This window comes from Lepidochelys olivacea, assembly GCF_965140295.1.
Source record: "Lepidochelys olivacea isolate rLepOli2 genome assembly, chromosome: 25".
In the NCBI taxonomy this organism is placed as follows: Eukaryota; Metazoa; Chordata; order Testudines; family Cheloniidae; genus Lepidochelys; species Lepidochelys olivacea.
Genome location: NC_140435.1, coordinates 5,286,427 through 5,306,335, shown reverse-complemented (window position 1 = coordinate 5,306,335; position 19,909 = coordinate 5,286,427). Strand labels below are relative to the sequence as shown.

The 19,909-nt window shown below is 51.9% G+C and overlaps 1 protein-coding gene across 1 annotated transcript in view; it reads right to left on the bottom strand.

The window, feature by feature from the left end:
* The window catches only part of RAB11B (RAB11B, member RAS oncogene family), a gene marked incomplete at its 5' end in the record, with an annotated part of 31,059 nt that extends 28,375 nt beyond the window's left edge, over window positions 1–2,684 (bottom strand). Inside the window, 2 exon segments of the mRNA XM_084614478.1 lie at window positions 2,291–2,540; window positions 2,544–2,684. Of these exon segments, the coding sequence (XP_084470604.1) occupies window positions 2,291–2,540; window positions 2,544–2,684 (391 nt within the window).
* Between the last annotated feature and the right edge of the window lie 17,225 nt (window positions 2,685–19,909).

The following is a 19,909-nucleotide window of genomic DNA, read 5'->3' as shown; positions in this document are numbered from 1 at the left end:
TGTCAAGCTTTAAAGTCTTAGGATACTGAGCCATTTGGAAAGCTGATGAGATTTAGTACCAGACATGGCAGCTTAGCATAATTTGGAAGTCAATCAATTGTGCTTTAAAGGAGGCAGGGAAGAAGAAAGTTTTTCCAACTATTTGGCAGCTCTTAAAATGAGTGGGTCATATAGTGCAATATATATTAACTTTAATGTAAAGTAAGAGACACAGTAAACTGCTGCTAATGGAAAAAACTCATTTTTTCCCCGGCAAGCCAAATATATATGCATGGCCACCAATGAAAAGAACAAGTGCTTGTCTATAATAGCAAGTTCCAGCATGGCAAGCCCGTGTGTGAATCTACAGCACACTAGCTTGCCACACACTAACTCACTGTGAGGACACTTTTCAGAGTAGCAGCCGTGTTAGTCTGTATTCGCAAAAAGAAAAGGAGTACTTGTGGCACCTTAGAGATTAACAAATCTATTTGAGCATAAGCTTTCATGAGCTACAGCCCACTTCATCTGTAGCTCATGAAAGCTTATGCTCAAATAAATTTGTTAATCTCTAAGGTACTACAAGTACTCCTTTTCTTTTTGTGAGGACACTGTTACAGCACAGAGAGTGTCCTGGATTACCACTAGGAGTACTGCTATTTGCAACCGTCCTACAATACACATCAACTTCAAATCCTCAGGAAGATTTTCACCAGAGAAAACACACACATCCTACTCCAGTTCCAAAAATCAACTACACACCTAGATGTCATCAACCCTCAGCTTGTTCTCCTAGAATATCACACTGTTCCAACTCAACTGGTGGAAGCTATAGCGAGAGTGCTATTGTTGCCAGTGTCACAGACCAGCTCGGAGCTGGGGCAGCAGTCAGTCTGCACTAGTGCAATCATCATTGCTACTGCCAGCGAAGATGTGACAATGAGATATTTGTGTTAACAGACACACACCCTTAAAACTCCAGAGCATCCACCACCAATATTTTTGGATGAGAGCACAAAGCCATTTCAGCTCTCTAAAGAGAAATCCCTAATCCTAAAAACTTCTGCAGATGTTCAGCAACCGGCTTCAAAGAATTTTATGAAGTTAATTTATTAATTTCATGCTGGGATTAAATATCTACTGAGTAATCCCAGTTTAAAGCTGTCCAGTAGTTAGAAAGTTGCAGTTCTATTGGGATAGCAATAGAGTAATTTCTGCTTATTATAGCAACTCTCCAGTTAAGGTGGAGAAGAGTTTTCTATTCTAACCTCCATGTTCACTTAGCAATTTTTGAGCAACATCTGAGCTGAAGTTTCTTGTGCTTGGTCTCAACCCAAAGCTAGTTTTGTGGAAAAATTAAACTTATGCTAACCTGTTGTTTCTAAGGCTATGTCTACACTGGCAATTGAAAGACAAAAGTTTTGTTGTTCAGAGGTGTTAACGCCTCCCACCCCCGGAAAGACAAGCGCCAGTGTGAACAGTGCGATGTTGGCAGGAGCATTCCTTGGGGGCGGAAGTTTTTTGTTGGCAGGAGAGCCGACAAACAGCGGCTACACTGCCCAACTTTTAGCGGCACGGATGCAGCAAGCAACGTAGCCATGTCGCTAAAAGCTGTGTAGTGTAGACGGAGCCTTACGTAGCCAAGCATTACACTCACATTTTTAAGTGCTTAAAAACCGAGAGACACACAGAGCCTAAGAACAGAAAAAATTGCGTTCACGCCTTTTTCCTCTACTTCCAAACGCTCAGCTAGGAGCATGGTCTTCACCACATTAAAAAAACCTGGGTTTTCGAAGGTGCTTGGAAAACCCTTCGGGAGGGACACAGGCGCTCTGTGCATCAAGCCCGGGCCGCCACCAGCCCCCCGACTATTGCAAGGCAAAGCGGACACGCTCTGGCCACCCCCGGCAGCGGGGGAGGAAGAGACGGGCCGCGGGGCAGGGGCTGGGCAAGCGCTCGACAGACCCATCTGACCTGCGCCGAGCGCCCGGCCCGGCTTGCAGCGCCCACGGCCTGCGGCAGATCCCACACGCGGGCTGCTAAGCCCGGGGGGCTCCGGCTCTCGGCGCGGGATACGCCGCCCCTGGAGCGCCGCAGGCCCCGCTGCCCGCCCCCCTCAGAACAAGCCCCGCGGCCCCGGCCCCGACCCGCTGCCCGGCGGCCATCGCGGGCAGCGAGCCCAGGCAGCGGGCGGAAGGGGCCGCTCCCGGGCCTGCCGCCAGGGCGAGGGCGGGAGCGGGAGCGGCGCGCAGGGGGGCCCAAGGCGGGGGCGGGGGCCGCGGCACGGGGCAGCGCCCCCCGCCCGCGGTACCTTTGAAGAGATAGTCGTACTCGTCGTCCCGGGTGCCCATGGCGATGGCGGCGGGGCCGGTCCTCTGGCTGCCAGGCACCGACGCGGTGCGGTGCGGGTGGGGAGAACCGCTCCCGCCGCCGCCTATCAGCGGCCGCCAAGGACGCCGGAGGGCGGGCACGGCGCGAGCTCCGCAGATACCACCCAATGGGAGACTGCGTCCTGAGGACCGACAGGCCGCCGAACCAATCATTTCAGGCCGGGGCGGAGCCTAGCTGAGCAGGGCAGGAGCGCCGTGGTGTGAGGGGAGCCCTGCGTCGGCCCTGCTGCAGCCCCCGCCCCGAGCCGGCAGCGGCCCCCGCGCCACCGGGACACGGCCTGTGGCCGCTGCCCGCCGCGGGCCGGGCCGGGCCATTACAGAGGGATCGCTCGTTGCCTTACGTCATGTGCTGAGCCCGCAGGCGCGCTGCAGCGGGGCCCTCGCAGCCGGCACCGACCGCCCAGCCCACCCCGGGCAGGCCCGAGGGCACCGGGCTGGTCCCCCCTCCCCGCCCCGGGCAGGCCCCGAGGGCACCGGGCTGGTCCCCCCTCCCCGCCCCGGGCAGGCCCCGAGGGCACCGGGCTGGTCCCCCCTCCCCGCCCCGGGCAGGCCCCGAGGGCACCGGGCTGGTCCCCCCTCCCCGCCCCGGGCAGGCCCCGAGGGCACCGGGCTGGTCCCCCCTCCCCGCCCCGGGCAGGCCCCGAGGGCACCGGGCTGGTCCCCCCTCCCCGCCCCGGGCAGGCCCCGAGGGCACCGGGCTGGTCCCCCCTCCCCGCCCCGGGCAGGCCCCGAGGGCACCGGGCTGGTCCCCCCCCCCGCAGTGCTGAGAGGACACGCGGCCCCCCCCCCCGGGCAGGCCCGAGGGCACCGGGCTGGTCCCCCCCCCCCCGGCAGTGCTGAGAGGACACGCGGCCCCAAGCTCCGCACCGGGCAGGCCCCGAGGGCAGCTGGCTGGTATCAATTCTGCCCGACCGCACCCTGGCCAGGCCCTGCTTGGCTCCCAACTCCGGGAAGAAACGAGTGGGTGCTCAGCACCCACCAGCAGCCCCCAATCAGCTCCTCCTCCCCCCACCCCTGCCAGCGCCTCCCACACACCCGCGATCAGCTGTTCAGCAGTGTGCAGGAGGTGCTGGGGAGGAGGCAGGAAGAGGCGGGGGGAGCTCGGGGCGGTGGAGTGGGGGTCAAACACTCCCCAGCAGCTTAGAAAGACTGCACCTCTGGCATGAGCATGGGTTCTCTGACTCATGGGGCTCCCTTTTCAGCTTTAGTGACTAAGCCCAAGAAAAGAACGTCAGAGTTCCCTTATGGCTCCGGGAGTTCCAGGGGCAGATTCCCTACAAAGAGCTAATCCAAAAGGAGATCTCCCCCAAAGCACTCTTCCACCGAGATTTTGTGGCCCAGTGTGGTTCCCACCAAAGCTCCTTTGGCACCAAAGTGGCACACTGAGGAACCATCACAATTGTCACTGATGAAGCTGCCTTCGCTCAGGGGCTCTTCCTTCTTGATGTCACATTTGGCATCGCCGAAAGCTTTTATGGTACTGCTACATTAGACACTGCAACCCCAGCAGTTTGGGATGACACTACTCAAAGAGACCATAGCCCCATGTAGACTGTCTACTCCACAGCACCAGATGGCATCAGAGTTTTACAGTACTGTCAGATATGCTTATATTGCAGGAGCCTGAATCACCTCTGTTGTCTACATCAGTTTCTCTGCTGGTGCCAAAACATTCAGCAACCATAGCACTGCCTACCTCAGTGACTCTACTTACCACACCAAGATCGTAAGTGGTGTTGTCAGAGCTGACATACTCTTCCTCAGTGGCCTGAGATGACAGTCACAACTCGGAGAGGTTGCAGCACATGTACTTCCCTAGAGCTTCTCCTGCCTCCTCTTCAGTGCCTTACAGATGGTCTAGAGACTTTTCTGGAGACAGGCACTGGGAAACCCATCAATCGGGTCACGGAATGTGGATCGCAATACCTTGGCCACTGGTCCATAACTCTCAATGCCAGTGTGGCTGTACTGGGGACCCTGGTCAGCAAAAAAGAGGAATAATTAACCTCAGACCCTGTGTACCTAAGACACTTCCATACACAGTCTTGGCCACCCTGGCTGCTCTGGAACCTTCACCAAATCAGCCTTCACCTGTTCCTGAGGAGGTACCAAAAGAGGTTGCACCTATTGCTGCTGACTTTAACCTCATTCTCCCCTGACAAGGCCATTGTCCTTCCAGCACTCCCCAAATTCAAAGGGATGACTTAAAGGGGTTCAGGACCTACTTAGGAGAATCACAACAGCCTTACAGATCCCCATAGAAGAGATCCAGGAGGCCAATCCACAAATTAATGGACATTCTACATGGACCCAGCAAACACCACCCACAGCAGCACTAACTTCCTGCAAGGTGAACAAAAAGTACCAAGTCCTCCCTAATGGAGCTGAATTCTTCTATACAAACCTTATGCCATCTTTACTGGTCATGACGTCTACACACGAGAAGTCACAGCAAAACCAAGACACACCAAAAGTCTGAGTACCAATATGAATTGATTTATTTGACCATAAGTTGTATTCCTCAGCAAGACTATAATTTTGGGTACAAACTATCATGCTCTAATGGCCAGATATGACTTCCAAGTCTTCAAAAAGTTGGCAGCCTTTACAGACAGACTTCCACCAGAAGCCAGAGAAGAGTTCTTCTCTTTAATCAACAAAGACAAATTCATGGCAAAGTCCAGTCTCCAGACTTCTCTGGATGCTGCAGACAGTGCCTCCTGATCAGTGGCCATAGTGGTGGTCATGAGGACACCTCATGGTTGAAAGGCTCTGGCTTTCCTTGGGATTTACAATCCACCATTGAGGACATACCATTCAAAGGTGCAGAGTTCTTTAGCTCAAGAAGAGATGAGGCTCTTCACACCTTGCAGAGGAGGATCTCTGTGATTTCTGTCTACACTTTGGTCCCTAAAATGAAGCATTTTAGGCAGCAATCTCATGCTCTGCCACCCTTCTTCCACTAGAAGTCTACAGAGCCTCCTAAAAGGGACATTTTCATTGACACAGGCAGCTACACTCAGCAACCCACCCAGCATCGCAGAAACATTAATTTTGGTGGGACTGTTGAGAGATATGAGCCCACCTCTTCAGATCTAGAACCGATCCTATCTTTTGGGAATCACCTAACCCTCTTCAGGGACATGTGGTCCTCTCTCAACACAGACCAGGGGTTTATGGACATGATATCAGGCTACACCACCTGGTTTCTCACTGCGCCTACCTCCAAAGCCCCTTACCCTTCCTTTTCCAGGGACTCTTCTCACAAGGATCTTTTATAACAGGAGGTCCTCTCACTCCTCTCTTTTGGAATGATAGAAAAGGTCCCACCTCAATACTGGGGGAAAGGGTTCTACAGCAAATACTTATCCCAAATAAGAAAGGGGGATGGTAACCCATCTTGGACTTAAGAAAGCTGAACTCAATCATACACAACTTGAAGTTCAGAACGGTCACCCTCACTGTGACACTGCACCACATATTCTTCACAGTGATATTATTATGATATAATTTTGATGCATTTTGTACAAGATGGGGCATGTAAGATGTGTGACAAAGTTCCTGCTCTACCTTGGTGGGTCTTGCGCTTATTGGCAGATTTGCTCGCCTTGGAGCTTCACGGCAGCCCTCAGCTTGGCTGTTTTTCTGAACCCACAGTCCAGGTCGACGACTCCTGTGTCTGACCAGGAGTTGGGAGGATTTGGGGCGGAACCCGGGCCCGCCCTCTACTCAGGGTTCCAGGCCAGGGCCCTGTGGAATGCAGCTGTCTAGAGTGCCTCCTGGAACAGCTGTGCGACAGCTACAACTCCCTGGGCTACATCCCCATGGCCTCCTCCCAACACCTTCTTTATCCTCACCACAGGACCTTCCTCCTGGTGTCTGATAATGCTTGTACACCTCAGTCCTCCAACAGTCTGCGTTCTACTCTCAGCTCCTAGTGCCTCTTGCTCCCAGCTCCTCACACGCACACCACAAACTGAAGTGAGCTCCTTTTTAAAACCCAGGTGCCTGATTAGCCTTCCTTAATTGATTCTAGCAGCTTCTTGATTGGCTGCAAGTGTTCTAATCAGCCTGTCTTAATTGTCTCCAGAAGGTTCCTGATTGTTCTGAAATCTTCCCTGTTACCTTACCCAGGGAAAAGGGACCTACTTAGCCTGCTCTCCGGCCTGGGCTTTCCTTGACTTTGCCCCTGCTTTCAGCTTCCCCACCCCGAGTGGACCAGTCGCTCTCCCCCCCTTTCTTTTCCTTTTGTTGTTTTTTTTTCTTTCTCCGCTGTTGCTAGAGTGCTGGCCGGCTGCAGCCCACCTGCCCTCAGAAGCTGCTGCCGCTCCAGCTGAACCCCCCCGGGGGGGGGGGCCTGCCAGCCCGCTTCCCCGGAGTGGAAGGACCCAGACCCAGCCGCTTGTTGTTTGTTTGTGGACCTGTCTTTGGTTGAAAGGAGTCTTATCACTTGCTCCAGCATTTCTGGAATGCAAAAAAGAAAACGCGGAACAGACAGAGAAACAGCTATCTATCAGAGGAACACCGCCCGGGGAACTTGCAAATCGCTGTGGAGGGGGCCCAAGACTGAGTAACTTTCAAACTGTGCTCTCGTGTGGGGGGAGGCCTTGACTGTGTCGTGACTGTGTTTGTAGGGACACAGGGGGTGTGGCACGGAGCTGCCCCCTGATCCATCTGTATCTTCCCAACCCCCACACTACCATCTTCACAACTGCCTCCTCCACCGTCATTGCTGGCTGTTCAACATCTACCTCTGGACTTAGCTGCTCGCCCTGATTCCACCGTGTGGGCCAGAAACACCAGCCAACCAAACAGAACTCTCTGGACAAGCGTATGGTGGTTCATGTGTCCCCCCGAACTGCCCATCCCACAGCCTGTCCCTTTTTACCTGACCCCAATGCTTGTTAACAACCTGCCACCGCCCCCGCTGGGGCATCGGCAATACCTCCGCCGCTGACATGCTCACCACCTCCCCAGACTCTAGGGGAGCCCCCCCAGCCGGCGGGAAAGGCCAGGGCAAGAAGAAGGGGAAGGGCCCCACTAAAACCACCAGGCCCTCCGTGGCAGGGGCCACCCCCACTGCTGTGGTCCCATCACCGACCACAGCGTCCCTCCCCGCTGCCCCCTTCACCAGCTCTGTGGGTGTCCCTCCCTCACCCCCCAGGATGTATGCCCAGGCGGCGGCAGCCCCCCTACCTGCCGCCTCATCATCTATCCCGCCCACCGCCTCCGCCACCATCAACAGCAGCCGGGGCCCCTTCCCCACCATGACAAGGAAGCACGGTGTCCGATGCCTCCTGGTGCCCACCTCACCCCACATGGAGACCTACGTGCGGGCTTTGGCGAGGGTGGTGGGGCCCTCAGCCATTGTGGTGGCCTCCAAAATGTATGGGAAGGTCGTCTTCTTCTTAGCATCGGAGGCTGCCGCCCAGGAGGCAGTGGAAAGGGGCCTGGCAGTGGGGCGGGTGTTTGTCCCCCTAGAGCTGCTAGAGGACCTGGGCGTTCGCCTGGTCCTGACCTTTGTCCCTCCTTTTCTCCCCAGTGCTGCCCTGTTACCCGCCCTTTCCAGCCTGGGGAAACCTGTTTCTGTCATCAGCCCTCTCCTGTTGGGCTGCAAGGACCCCACCCTCCGTCACATCTTTTCCTTCCGCCGGCAAGTGCAGCTTCTACTGCTGTCGGCGGCGATTGACGGAGAGGCACTCGAGGGGTCCTTCCTAGTCCCCCACCGGGGGGCCTGTTACCGGGTGCTACCTCTGCCGGGCGTCAGGGCATGTCCGGAGGAACTGCCCCTTAGCCCGGCAAGGAGGGGCATCTGGGATCCCCGAGACCCAGCAGGACATCGGCCCGTCATTGCCGACGCCCCTGGCTGCCCGATACCTGAACCCCCCCCCCCCTTCAGACCACCACTTCTCCTGTTCAGGCCCAAGGGGCACCTCCCCTACAACGCCCAGATGAGCGGGAGAGCCGCGCCCTCGCTGCTGACAATCTGGAGGGGCCTATGGAGGAGGGTGTGGCAGAGATACCACCAGGCATGGGAGAGAGCCTGCCCCAGGGAGAGTTGTCCCTCCCTTATGCTGCCCCACCGTTCCCCCCCAAGTCCCTGAGCCACCGCCTTTATCCCCTGAAACGACCCCTGCTAACCAGCCCCCAGATGATGCCATGGAGGGCTGGGCCCTAGTCTAGGGGAAGCGAGGCAAGCAGAAGGCTCGAGCTCTGCCTCATCTACCCGAGGCGGAGGCCCCCCGAAAGACCAGGAAGGGGGGCACCGATGCCGAACCTTCCGCTTTGCCCACGAGTGCATCCCATCCACCGGTGTCAGCCGGGAAAGACGTGGTAGCACCGGAAGGTAGTGTCTCCCCTCCACGGGAGACCCTCCCCTCCGAGACCCTCGAGGAAGCCCCTTCTGTCCTGACACTACCCAAAGCCCCCGTGAACCCCGAGGCAACCGTCGTGGCGGGTGCCAGCGGGGAGAACCCTGGGGCGATGGAAAGTGTCCTCTCCTCCATGTTCGAGGAGATCGAGGCCCTAGATCTGACCCCAGTTGCCCAGGGGGAGGGTGACCTTTTGCCAGCAAACCTCAATTTGGGCGACCTCACTCCACCCCTCTTTTCCCCATGCTCCCTCCCCCTAACTGCTGCTTCTGCTCCCACCTCCAAGGAGCCCCTGGACTCCTCCACCAACCTGACCACTGATGGCACCCCGCTGACGACCACCGAGCCTGCTCAGGTGACAGCCGGCACCACGCGGCAGGGAGACGAGTCACCAGGGGCACCCCCCATTGGTTTGGAGCAATCCATTTCCTTCTTGGGTGGGGGCCCAACAGAAGATAATCCACCTCCTGATGCTGTGGCCGCTAAATCCACCATAGAGCCCGCGCCCGGTATCACTGAGAGCTCCCTCCCCACCCCCTTAACCCTTGAGTCTGATTCGGAGGTGCCACCATCCAGCTGCTTGCCTCCAGAAACCCAGAACCTCACCCCTGCTCCTGCCCCTACCCCTATCCAATTTAACTCCTGCAATGTCATTGCTGCCCCTGGGGCTGTCTCCTTCCCTTTCCCAATTAATGACCCCCAGGGAGCGGCCTTTGTGTTCTCCTGCTCTGTCCCATTAGGAGCTGCTATCTTCCCTCCACCGCCCACTATCGCCCCAGAGCTTGAGGCGAGCCTAGAAACACCAGCCCATCAGGCACCCCATCGGGGGTCCGCACCCTGCTTGTCCATTTTAGTGGACCACGGGGCTGCACCAAGGGCCCCGGTGGGGAACAACCAGGAAACCATAACCCTACCCCCCCATGAGCTGCGAGGAGAGCTGCGGAAGTTTTTAGAGGATGTCCGTGACTCCCGCAGCATTGCTCTCCAGCGATGGGGGGATTTTTTTCAAATCCTCCGGGCCACAAGGGCCCTCATGGGGGAAGATAAAGGGACAGGGAAGCAGGATGCCGTGGCCTACTGGCGGGTCTGCGTCTTCCGCGACCAATTACTCACCTACGGGATGGGTCAAGGACGGTTGCGCGGTCTGCTGGGGGATGCGAGCGTCCCCGCTAGTGAGGATCCCCCCTGCCCCCCCCATGACACCTCTTACCATCGCAACATTGAACACCCGGGGTTGTTCCCATCTCGCTCCTCAGCACGGACAACAAAATCGTAGCGAAAGCAATCTCACTGCGGCTAGGGTCTGTGCTGGCGGACGTGATCCACCCAGACCAGACCTACACCATCCCGGACCGCAGTATCTTTGATAACCTATTTCTGGTTCGGGACCTTTTGGAACTCGAGAGTAGAGATGATCTGTCGTTCGCCCTCCTGTCCCTAGATCAGGAGAAGGCGTTCGATAGGGTGGACCAAGGGTACCTCCTGAGCACTCTTCAGGCATTTGGCTTCAGACCGCAGTTTGTGGGTTTTCTTCAGGTGCTGTACTCTTCCGCAGAGTGTCTGGTTAAGCTCAACTGGACCCTGACCGAACCGGTCAGCTTCGGGTGAGGAATACAGCAGGGGTGCCCCTTCTTGGGCCAACTGTACGCTCTGGTGATCGAATCCTTCCTCTGTCTGCTCCACTGGAGGTTGACAGGGTTGGTGCTGCTGGAGCCGGAGCTGCAGCTGGTCCTGTCAGCGTACACTGGTGACGTGCTCCTCGTGATCCAGGACCCCGGCGACTTGGTGCGGGTGGAGGCTTGCCAGGCCATCTATTCAGCAGCCTCCTCCGCCCGGGTCAACTGGTCAAGAGCTCTGGCTTGGCAGTAGGAGACTGGCGGCAGGCGAGCTCCCTCCCACCCACGCTTCAGACCATCCGGTGGAGCATGGGTCCGCTGCTCTACCTCGGCGTTTTCCTTTCTGCCATGCATCCCTCTCCGCTGGAAAACTGGGAAAATGTAGACGGCGGGGTGATAGAGCAGCTCCGGAAATGGACGGGACTACTCTGATGTCTCTCCCTTTGAGGGAGAGCGCTGCTGCTTAATCAACTAGTCCTGTCCATGCTCTGGTACCGGCTCAACACCCTGGTCCTGGCCCTGGGTTTCCTGACCAACCTCCAGACATCAATTCTGCGGTTCTTTTGGTCAGGAATGCACTGGGCCCCTGTAGGGATTCTTCATCTACCCCTGAAGGAAGGAGGACAGGACCTGAAGTGTCTGCACACTCAGGTCCTTGTCTTCCGCCTCCAGGCCCTACAGAGGCTCCTATAAGGTGCAGGCAGTTTGGCATGGAGCACACTGGCGCACGCCATCCTGCGCCGCATCCGAGGGCTCTGATATGACCGGCAGCTCTTTTATCTCTGTCCGGGAGGTCTTCCGCGAGACCTCTCGGGGCTGCCGGTCTTCTACCAGGACCTCCTCCAGACTTGGAAACTGTTTTTAATGACCAGGTCCGTGGCAGCCACCGAGGGGGTAGATCTCCTCGCGGAGCCCCTGCTACACAACCCCCAGCTCCGTGAGCAGGTGGCGGAGTCCCGCTTGGTGCGCCAGAGCTTGATCCTGGCAGAAGTCACAAGAGTCGGAGACCTCCTGGACTACGACCGGGGAGATTGGCTGGATCCCCTGACGCTCGCCCGGCGCATGGGGCTCTCCAGACCTCACATCCCCCGGCGCGTACTTCAGGAGGCGAAGGCCGCTTTGCCGCCTGCTGCTCGAGCTTACCTCGACCGGGTCTTGCTCAAGGGCACGCCCCGCCCACCCTCTACCCCAGGCCTGCTAGACCTTTTAATTGGACCCCTGCCCCGCAGACCCAATCGACCCCCTCACCCCTTCACTGCGAGCCAGCTGCATGAACTGCAGCCGGTACGCTTCCAAACCGCGCCAAGGAAACATCTATACACGCTTGTGCTCCACACCCTTCACGCCCTCACCCTAGTGTCCCGCCCCGAAACAAAGTGGCGAGACCTTCTGCCACCTTTGGAGGGTGAGCAGCCCCAGTGGGCCAGCCTATATTCCACCTTGGTTCCGAGGCCCATCGGAGACATCAGTTGGCGGCTCCTTCATGGAGCTGTGAGCATGGGCACATACTTGGCGCGGTTCACCCCCGTCCCAGATACTTGTCCCTTTTGTGGTGTGAGGAAAACCCTGGCGCACGTATATTTGGAGTGTGCCAGGCTGCAGCCCCTGTTCCAGCTCCTCACAAATCTCCTATTATGTTTTTGGTTGCATTTTTCCCCTCACCTTTTTATTTATGCACTCCCCATCTGTAGCCTCACAAAGTCGCAGGATCTCCTAGTTAACCTCCTCCTGGCCCTGGCTAAAACGGCCATCTATAAAACCAGAGAGAGGAGGTTGGCTGATGCAGTTTCCTGTGACTGTAGGGCCATTTTCCGATCCTCAGTCCGTTCATGTATCTGGGCAGTGTTCCTCTGGGCGGCGTCCACTGACTCCCTTGACGCTTTTGAGGAGCGGTGGGCACTGTCCGAGGTTCTCTGTTCGGTGTCCCCGTCCGGGTCCCTTTGTCTGACCCTTTGATTGGGGGAGAGAGTAAGGGACCCCAGCCCCAGCCATTGCTGCTGCGGACACCACCACCTTAGAGGGGTCCTTTCACATGTGGGTGCACATTCCCCCCCCCGGATTGTCCACCCCACAGCCTGCCCCTCTTGTTGGGTGCTTTCAGAGGAGGGAATTGTTGGTGACACTCGGGCGTGGCGCCAGACAACTCAAAGGGGTGGAAGACCACTTGAGTCGATGAAGCCCCCTCGCTCTGGGCCACCAGGTAACTCGGAAGGGTGGAAGACCACGAGAGTCGAGGAAGCCCCCCACTCTGGGCCCAAGCAAGCTTGAACACTTCCCTCCCCTGAAGCTAATGAGAAAACAATTGTGATTGGTTGCAATGTTACACATTGCATATGCTGCTGTTTTTACTTTGTAAGTGTGTTATGCAAATAAAAAAACATCTTTTGATTCAAACAAAAAAAAATTACTCTCCTATAGCCATCTGGCCTGACCCTGTCACAGATGTCATCAGAAAAGTTATGATTTGCTGAATATTATTATACTATTTGTATGCATGTATCATTTTTGTATCTAAAGTTATAAATATTAACTATGTATCTGTATTTAAAATGTGGTTACTCTGGGTGAAACCCACAACTAGCCTTTCAGGTACAACAGTGAAGAGGCCAAATAGTGCTGTTGGCCCATCAGCAAAGACAATGGATCCCGGAAGAACTTAACCTTCCTGTAAACATTCCAGACAGCCTGTAAATAATGGCTGCTATGACTCAGCAAGGTATGCGAAGGCATGTGACCAGGCCACATGACTCTGGATTCTATCTTGGGGTGTCTGTATTTTTCCACACACTGATCTGGGAGCTGGTTTTGGAACAAAGGGCTCCTGCCATATGCTAAAGCGATATAAGGCAGGGAGTGACATCATCTGTTGTTCTTCACTCCCCACACAAGAAAACTCCTGGAAACACCTGAGGAACACAGATCGAACGGGGGGAAGTGCTGGATCCAGGCTAAAGGGATTTCTAGCCTGTGTATGAAAACCTGGGGATCCCAAGCTGCAAAGCAAATGCAGCTTGTCTCTTAAGAATCTACAAGCCTGCTTGTACCATCTCTCAGGGTGAGAAACTGCTAATTCATATCCAATCTATCTGGTACGTTAAGCTCAGTTTGCATTTTTGTTTATTTGCTGGGTAATCTGCTTTGATCTGTTTGCTATCCTTTATAATCACCTAAAATCTATCTTTTATAGTTAATAAAGTTGTTTTATGTTTTAATTTAAACCCACTGTGCCTTTAAGTGAAGTGTCTTGGGGAAAATCTCAACTTGGTTTAACACAGGCTTGTTGCATTTCCACTCCACATTGAGAGGGAGGTGAACTGGATAATAAATTCATACTGGTTGGAGTTTGGACCAGGGCAGGATGGTACTAAGTTTCTGGGGTCCTTGGTTGGGAAGCTGATGGTTATTTTGGCTGTAGCCTCTCTATTGTTGGTTTATGCCGTGGGTGATCAGAGAGGCTGCATGTAACTGCAGCTGGGTGTGCCCCTACCCATGTGAATGCTGGAGGAAGTGTAGGACCTGGAGTGAGTCTACAGCTTGTCACAGCTACACAGTGTGAGAGGGAATCCAGGCTAGTGTGTCAGAGGGCTCAGTGGTACTCCAGTTCCAGGTGGCACCCTCGGGGGAACCCATTACACTCACCTCCATAATTCCTACTCTGCATCCAGGGGATTGGTTCACATCTCTTGATATTCAGGAGGTGTGCTTCCACATAGCAATAATACTATCACACAGGAAGTACATGAGATTCACAATAGGACACAAATACTACCAATATTGATTAAAAAAAAGCAAAAGAGGCAAAAAGGCATCCTTTAAAAAGTGGAATTTAAATCCTAGTGAGGAAAATAGAAAGAAGCATAAAGACTGACAAATGAAGTGTAAAATACAATTAGGAAGGCTAAAAAAGAATTTGAGGAAAGACTCAAAAAGTAATAGCAAGTTTTTTTAAAAGTACATCAGAAGCAGGAAGCCTGCTAAACAACCAGTGGGGCCACTGGGTGATAGAGATGCTAAAGGAGCACTCAAGGATGATAAGACCATTGCGGAGAAACTAAATGAATTATTTGCATCAGTCTTCATGGCTGAGGATGTGAGGGAGATTCCCAAACCTGAGCCATCTTTTTAGGTGACAGATCTGAGGAACTGTCTCATATTGAGGTATCATTAGAGGAGGTTTTGGAACAAATTGATAAATTAAACAGCAGTAAGGCACCAGGACCAGATGATATTCACCCAAGAGTTCTGAAGGAACTCAAATGTGAAATTGCAGAACTACTAACTGTAGTAGCATTTATATCAGCTTCTGTACCTGATGACTGGAGGATGGCTAATGTGACACCAATTTTTAAAAAGGGCTCCAGAGGTGATCCCGGCAATTACAGGCCTGTAAGCCTGACTTCAGCACCGTGCAAACTGGTTGAAACTATAATAAAGAACAATATTGTCAGACATATAGTTGAACATAATTTGTTGAGGAAGAGTCAACATGGTTTTAGTCAAGGGAAATCATACCTCACCAATCTACTAGAATTCTTTGAGGGGGTCAACAAGCATGTGGACCAAGGGGATCCAGTGGATATCGTGTACTTAGATTTTCAGAAAGCCTTTGACAAGGTCCCTCACCAAAGGCTCTTACTCAAAATAAGCTGCCACAGGATAAGAGGGAAGGTGCACTCATGGATTGGTAACTGGTTAAAAGATAGGAAACAAAGGGTAGGTATAAACAGTTTTCAGAATGGAGAGAGGTAAATAGTGGTGTCCCCCAGGGGTCTGTTCTGGGACCAGTCCTATTCAACATATTCATAAATGATCTGGAAAAAGGGGTAAACAGTGAGGTGACAAAATTTGCAGATGACACAAAATTACTAAAGATCGTTAAGACCCAGGCAGACTGCAAAGAGCTACAGAAGGATCTCTCAAACCTGGGTGACTGGGCAACAAAATGGCAGATGAAATTTAATGTTGATAAATGCAAAGTAATGCACATTGGAAAGCATAATCCCAACTATACATATAAAATGATGGAGTCTAAATTAGCTGTTACCACTCAAGAAAGAGATCTTGGAGTCATTGTGGATAGTTCTCTGAAAACATCCACTCAATGTGCAGCGGCAGTCAACAAGGTGAACAGAATGCTGGGTATAATTAAGCAAGGGATAGATAATAGGACAGAAAATACCATGTTTCAGAGTAGCAGCCATGTTAGTCTGTATTTGCAAAAAGAAAAGGAGGACTTGTGGCACCTTAGAGACTAAGAAATTTATTTGAGCATAAGCTTTCGTGAGCTACAGCTCACGAAAGCGTATGCTCAAATAAATTTGTTAATCTCTAAGGTGCCACAATAACTCCTTTTTTAAGAAAATATCATGTTGCCTCTATATAAATCCATGGTACACCCATATTTTGAATACTGTGTGCAGATGTGGTCACTACATCTCAAAAAAGATAGATTGGAATTGGGAAAGGTTCAGAAAAGGGCAACAAAAATTATTAGGGGTATGGAACGGCTTCCTTATGAGGAGAGATTAATAAAACTGGGATTTTTCAGCTTGGAAAAGAGACTGCTAAGGGGAGATATGATTGAGGTCTATAAAATCATGAGTGGTATAAAGAAAGTAGATAAGGAAGTGTTTACTACTTCTCATAACACAAGAACTTGGGATCACCAAATGAAATTAATAGGCTGCAGGTTTAAAACAAAAGGAAGTATTTCTTCACAAAACTCACAGTCAACCTGTGGAACTCCTTGCTAGAGAATGTTGTGAAGGTCAAGACCATAACAGGATTAAAAAAAGAACTAGATAAATTCATGGAGGAAAGGTCCATCAATGGCTATTAGCCAGGATGGGCAGGAATGGTGTCCATAACCTCTGTTTTCCAGAAGCTGGGAATGAGCGACAGGGGATGGATCACTTGGTGATTACCTCTTCTGTTCATTCTCTCTGGGGCACCTGGCATTGGCCACTGTTGGAAGACAGGATACTGGGCTAGATGGAGCTTTGGTCTGACCCAGTAGGTCCATTCTGATGTTCTTATGAATGTTACCCTTTGGTCTATTGAACACACCAAGAGTATTTACCACAGTGCTAGCAGTCATGGCAGCACATTTAAGAAGGAGGAATATTTTAGTGTATCCTTACCTGGATGTTTGACTGGTACAGAGACAATCTCCTCAACACGTCTCAGAAGCCATTAGTTACACACTCAACTTGTTCCAGAACCTGCATCTGAAAGTCAGTGTTCAAAAGCCTATCTGACTCCCATCCAGAGAATCAAATTAATCGGAGCAATTTTAGATTCAAACAAGTCCATGATTTGACTTCCTCATTTTTGTGTAATTCTCCTTTTTTAAGTTAAATGCCACTGTGGTGGGTGTCTTTGGTATTTTCCCCCCCTACAGGGATGTTAAATTTAATTACATTAAGGTTGCTATTACTGAGTGGTTTCGCTATATTCACCTCTTGGACCAGATCCTGTGCGCCACTTAGGACTAAATCAAGAATTGCCTAGTTCCAGGACCAACTGCTCCAAGAAACAGCCATTAATTGTGTCTAGAAATTTAATCTCTGCATCCCATCCTGAGATGACATGTATCAGGTCAACATGGGGATAGTTGAAATCCTGTTATTATTTGGTTTTCTGTTTTTGTAGCCTCTTTAATCTCCCTAAGCATTTCACAACTGCTGGTCATCATCCCGGTCAGTTGGTTAGTAGTATATTCCTACTGCTATATTCCTATTATTCAAGCATCCAGACACCACAGTGTCTTCACTCATTTCAGACACATGGCTTTGTGTAGCTTCAAGACGTCTCATGGCAGACTATGACTCCAATGCATGCAAGTCTGGCTGAGATTGGTATACACCCATCAAATATCATCTGGATATGGCCAGGATGTATGCCTTCACTAGTTCTGTCAACCTGAAATGGTGGAAGGACTCTACAAAGCCTGCAGAGAAGTTCCCTTTACACCTCTCCTCCCATTCAAAATTAAGAAGACAGGTGCCTCACTTTTGGGACGGAGAGCACAAATAGATGGTATGCAGGTGCAGGCCCGTGGATGCCTTGAGAAGCACAAACACACTTCAGCCTCTTAGACTTCAGAACAGTCCACAAAAGCTTGTGGGTCAGTCTGGGCAGTCTGTACAGATAATGACAGACAATACAATGACCATATTTTACATTAACAAGTGTGTCATAACCATACAGCTAAGGGTAGCCTAGAATTCCTCCTTACCTGTAAGAGGTTAAGAAGCTCAAATGACCTGGGTGGCACCTGACCAAAAGGACCAATGGGGAAAGAAGATACTTTCAAATCTTGGGGAAAGGGGAGGAGGGGAAGGCTTTGTTGTATGTGTTCTCTTGGGAAGCAGAGAAGCATGAGGTCAGAAAACTCCTTCTCCTATAAAAGCCAGGCAAGGCGTGTTAGATTATCTTTTGTTCTGCTTGTGAATTTTTCCTTTGCTGGAGGGAGGGACTTTGAAACTAAGCCTAGAGGAAGTTCTGCTGTGTTTTTGAATCTTTGTTACCCTGTAAAGTTATTTTCCATCCTGATTTTACAGAGGTGATTTTTACTTTTTTTTTTTTTTAATAAAATCCTTCTTTTAAGAACCTGACTGATTTCTCTAAGACCCAGGGGTTTGGGTCTGTGATCACTATGTAATCAATTGGTTAGGATATTATTCTCAAGCCTCCCCAGGAAAGGGGATGTAAGGGCTTGGGGGGATATTTTGGGGGAATAGGAACTCCAAGTGGTCCTTTCCCTGATTCTTTGTTAAATCATTTGTTGGTGGCAGCGTACCCTCCAAGGGCAAAGAATTTGTGCCTTGGGGAAGTTTTAACCTAAGCTGGTAGAAATAAGTTTAGGGGGTCTTTCATGCAGGTCCCCACATCTGTATCCTAGAGTTCAGAGTGCGGAGGGAACCCTGACAAAGTGGATGGGCAAAATCCTCCCCTTTCTGTCAAGAAGCAGTCAGGCTCTGGATCTGGTGCATCAAGCACCAGATCTCACTCTCTGCGGTACTCTTACCTGGTCTGCAAAACAGCATAGCAGACCATTTGAGCAGACGCTTTTCTTCAGACCACAAGTGGGAAATCAAAGACTCCATCCTCCAGAATGTCTTTTTGGACAGAGATTATTCTTGAGTGGACCTGTTTGCAACACAAAACAACAAGATCTTCTGTTCTGGGGGGGCGTGAGCCCAGGTGTCCTGTCTGATGCCTTCCTAATCTTGTAGACATGGGGTCTACTGTACATCTATCCACAGGTCCCATTGCTTCCCAGAGAGCTCTGCAAAATCAGACAGGATGCATTTTGATAGCTTCAGTGAGGCTGAAACAATGGGGAGTCCTTGTGGCACCTTAGAGACTAACACATTTATTTGGGCATACGCTTTCGTGGGCTAAAACCCACTTCATCAGATGCATGGAGTGAAAAATACAGTAGCCAGGTATAAATACACAGCACATGAAAAGATGGGAGTTTCCTTACCAAGTGCAGGGGTCAGGGCTAAAGAGGACAATTCAATTAGGACAGTTCCAACAGTTGACCAGAAGGGGTGAATATAGAGGGGAAATGACTTTTTGTAGTGCTAATGAGGCTAATTCAATCATTGTAGATGTGGCCCATTCTCAACAGTTGACAAGGAAGTGTGAGTATCAACAGAGGGAAAATTATTTTTTGTAGTGACCCAGCCATTCCCAGTCTTTATTCAGGCCTAATTTGATGGTGTCAAGTTTGCAAATTAATTCTAGTTCTGCAGTTTCTTGTTGAAGGCTGTTTTTGAAGTTTTTCTTTTTGTTGAAGAATGGCCAGTTTTAAGTCTGTTATTGAGTGTCCAGGGAGACTAAAGTGCTCTCCTATTGTTTTTTGAATGTTACAATTCCTGATGTCAGATTTGTGTCCATTTATTGTTTTGCGTAGAGACTGTCCGGTTTGGCCAATGTGCATGGCAGAGGGGCATTGCTGGCGCATGATGGCAGAGATCACATTGGTGGATGTGCAGGTGAACGAGCCCCTGATGCTGTGGCTGAACATGTTTTCTCTTATCTTCTACAGTTTCCTACCCCTCACATTTTCCCACTCTGCTAACCCCTATTCCCTGGGCACTTGTGCCCGTGGCAGCCTACAGCAGTCTACTGCATGGTAGTGTGCTGGGGTGTTCACCTCACACTAGCCTAGGAAGTGTTAATGAGGCTGAGAAGGGGCCAATTAAATGGATAGGCCACACCTGAGGGGAATTAGGTGGCCTAAGTAACCCCAGCTGAGAAGGAACAGGCATGGCTGGTATAAAGCCAGGAAGTTGGCAGCAGAAAAGGCTGTAGTGAGGGAGCCAGCATCCACTCTTAGGATGTTAAAGAGGGGAGGAAGGAAACCCCGAGCGAGAACAGAAACCCCCAGGGAACCCGGGCCCTAGGGAAGGGTTTATCCAGAAGGGGGGGAAAAGGCTCAGTGAAATGGCATCAAGGTGGGACACTGCAGACCTTGGCTGCTGATTAGAGGGTCCCTGAGCTGGAATCTGGAGAAGAGACAGGCCCAGATTTCCCTACCAGC